Below are 2,500 nucleotides of genomic sequence, written 5' to 3'. Positions count from 1 at the left end.
TGTGTGTGTGTGATCTGTGTGTGTGTGTGCGTGTGATCTGTGTGTGTGTGTGCGTGTGATCTGTGTATGTGTGTGTGTGATCTGTGTGTGTGTGTGCGTGTGATCTGTGTGTGTGTGTGTGTGTGTGATCTGTGTGTGTGTGTGTGTGTGTGATCTGTGTGTACGCCCTCACCAGTCGTAGTCCATGACGGCGATGATGATGCAGACGCTCTCGATGTTCTCGTTGGGGATGTCGAACACCAGCGCCTCGTTGTACGTGGGGTTCAGCGTGTTCTTCTTGATCGACGTCTTCCTCTTCTTCAGCCGCCGCCCGTCACAGATCAGAGACGCCTTCACATAGGGGTCTGGAGGGGGAGGGAGGGGGAGGGCAACAGAGAGAGAGGGGGAGAGAGAGAGAGGGAGAGACAGGATAGAGAGGTAGAGAAAGAGGTAGGGTGGAGTGGGAGAGGAAGAGAGTCAGCGAGAGAGAGAGCGAGAGAGAGAGCGAGAGAGAACAAGACAGAGAGAGAGAGAGAGAGAGAGAGAGAGAGAGAGAGAGAGAGAGAGAGAAAGATGGCGGCGCGAGAGATGAGGGAACAAGAAAGACAAGAGTGAGAGCGTCAGAGAGAGAGGGGGGGGGAGAGAGAGAGGGGGGAGTACGGAGAGGGAGATAAGAGGCTGCTCCTTGAGAAACCCGATTACGTGGAGCGCACGCGAGCGTCTGCAGCACATAAAAGGCATGGAAATCAAGTCACACCTTGGAGGAGCTGGATTAAGTACATAAAGGGTACGGGGGGGGGCGGGGGGCTACCTATTTATTCTCATTCACCCAAAGTGTGCGCGGGTGTGTGTGCGGTGTGTGTTAGTGTGTTTCTCTTCTGCGAGCGAGAGGATGAGGCGACGTCTGGCGTTCATTTAGCAAGGCTCAAAGCGGCACAGAGCCACCTGGTTCATGAGAACAGCGGTGGTGATGTGGGGGGAGGATAAGGAATACACGAGGGCTTTATCACACCGCATCCCCCGGTCCTCTGGAGCCTCCTGGTTGGGTCTGTGGAGCCTGACGCTCGAACACCTCAGAGGATGAGATGTGTCTTCTCAAGTGGGTCGCAAAGCTCTTTTAATCAGTTCTTCTGGTTGTTGATTAACGTTAACGTTAGGAGGACAGGACACTGTTCACCACACACACACACACACACACACACCCCCACACACACACACACACCCCCCCCCCACACACACACACAAACACACACACACACACACATATGTATATACAGAGGGGAGTCCACTTAGATTTAGCATCGTCAAATCTGATTTGTCAGGCCAAACCCCACTCCGACTGATCGTCCAATCACGTGCGATATATATATATACTGTACGTTTGTAGTACATGCGTCTCAATGATGCCCCATTTGTCCTCCTCATGCACAGTTCTATTCCATAACACATAATATGTGTGGGTGTGTGTATCTGTGTGTATGTATTTGTGTGTACGTGTTTGTGTGAGTGTCTGACATACGTGTGTGTGTGTGTGTGTGTGTGTGTTCTTCTGACCATAAACGTTGCCATGCACAATTCTATTTCATAACACATTATGTGAGTCTTTAACGGTTGAAAACATCCGAGTAGTACGTCACATAACTTAAGATAAGGTAGGTATGAGGTAAAAGAATCGAGCGGTCTAAGTACTCGATGAGGGTTGGAGCTGTGGTCTCTGGGGCTGAGAGACGATATAAAAGCCTGCGGTCGAATGACGTCGTGCTATATTTCAGTCCAGAGTTCAAAGCACCACTTAAGAATATGAACTAAATATATTTAATCGCTTTTCATGAAATTAGGACATTATTACCTCATGAATATTTCGCAAAGGAGATAAAAAATGTGGGTTATTAAAACGGTGCCTCCCTTTAATCTTACTATTGTATTTCTGTTTTGAAGATATTTATTTTATCCCGTGTTTTATAATGTTTCCGTCCCATGAAAGGACGTGATGCAATCGCAGCACACTGACGTCGCCCCCGTCATCACATGTGCTGGCGGGGGTTCCTGTGTTGCACGGTGCGTCGGTGTTCCCAGACAGCCGAGCCGAGTTCTCGTGCCGTACCGTTTGATGTAAGGCTGGTGCTGAAGCCAAATGCATTCCATCGCACCGTCTGCCATTGACTCATTGATTGAGGTGAAGCTACGAGCTTCTAGGGAACACTGTAAGGGGTCTGAGGCATCGGGCCTGGGTTAGGGGGGGTGCAATATTGGGTGTAGGGTCAGGGTTAGGGTTAGTGTTAGTGTTAGGGTCAGGGTCAGGGTTACGGTCAGGGTCAGTGTTAGTGTTAGGGTCAGGGTTAGTGTTAGTGTTAGTGTTAGGGTCAGGGTTAGTGATAGTGTTAGTGTTAGGGTCAGGGTCAGGGTTAGTGTTAGTGTTAGTGTTAGGGTCAGGGTTAGTGATAGTGTTAGTGTTAGGGTCAGGGTCAGGGTTAGTGATAGTGATAGTGTTAGTGTTAGTGTTAGGGTCAGGGTTAGTGTT

At 49.5% G+C, this 2,500-nt stretch overlaps 1 protein-coding gene across 1 annotated transcript in view; it reads right to left on the bottom strand.

The window, feature by feature from the left end:
• syt3 (synaptotagmin III) overlaps nt 1-2,500 on the bottom strand; it is a gene marked incomplete at both ends in the record, with an annotated part of 27,908 nt that overhangs the window by 4,442 nt on the left and 20,966 nt on the right. Inside the window, 1 exon segment of the mRNA XM_079746197.1 lies at nt 173-344. Within this exon segment, the coding sequence (XP_079602323.1) occupies nt 173-344 (172 nt within the window).

Source organism: Pollachius pollachius (genome assembly GCF_949987615.1).
Source record: "Pollachius pollachius genome assembly, chromosome: 11".
NCBI classification, from domain to species: Eukaryota; Metazoa; Chordata; class Actinopteri; order Gadiformes; family Gadidae; genus Pollachius; species Pollachius pollachius.
This window is presented reverse-complemented; position numbering and strand designations above follow the sequence as displayed.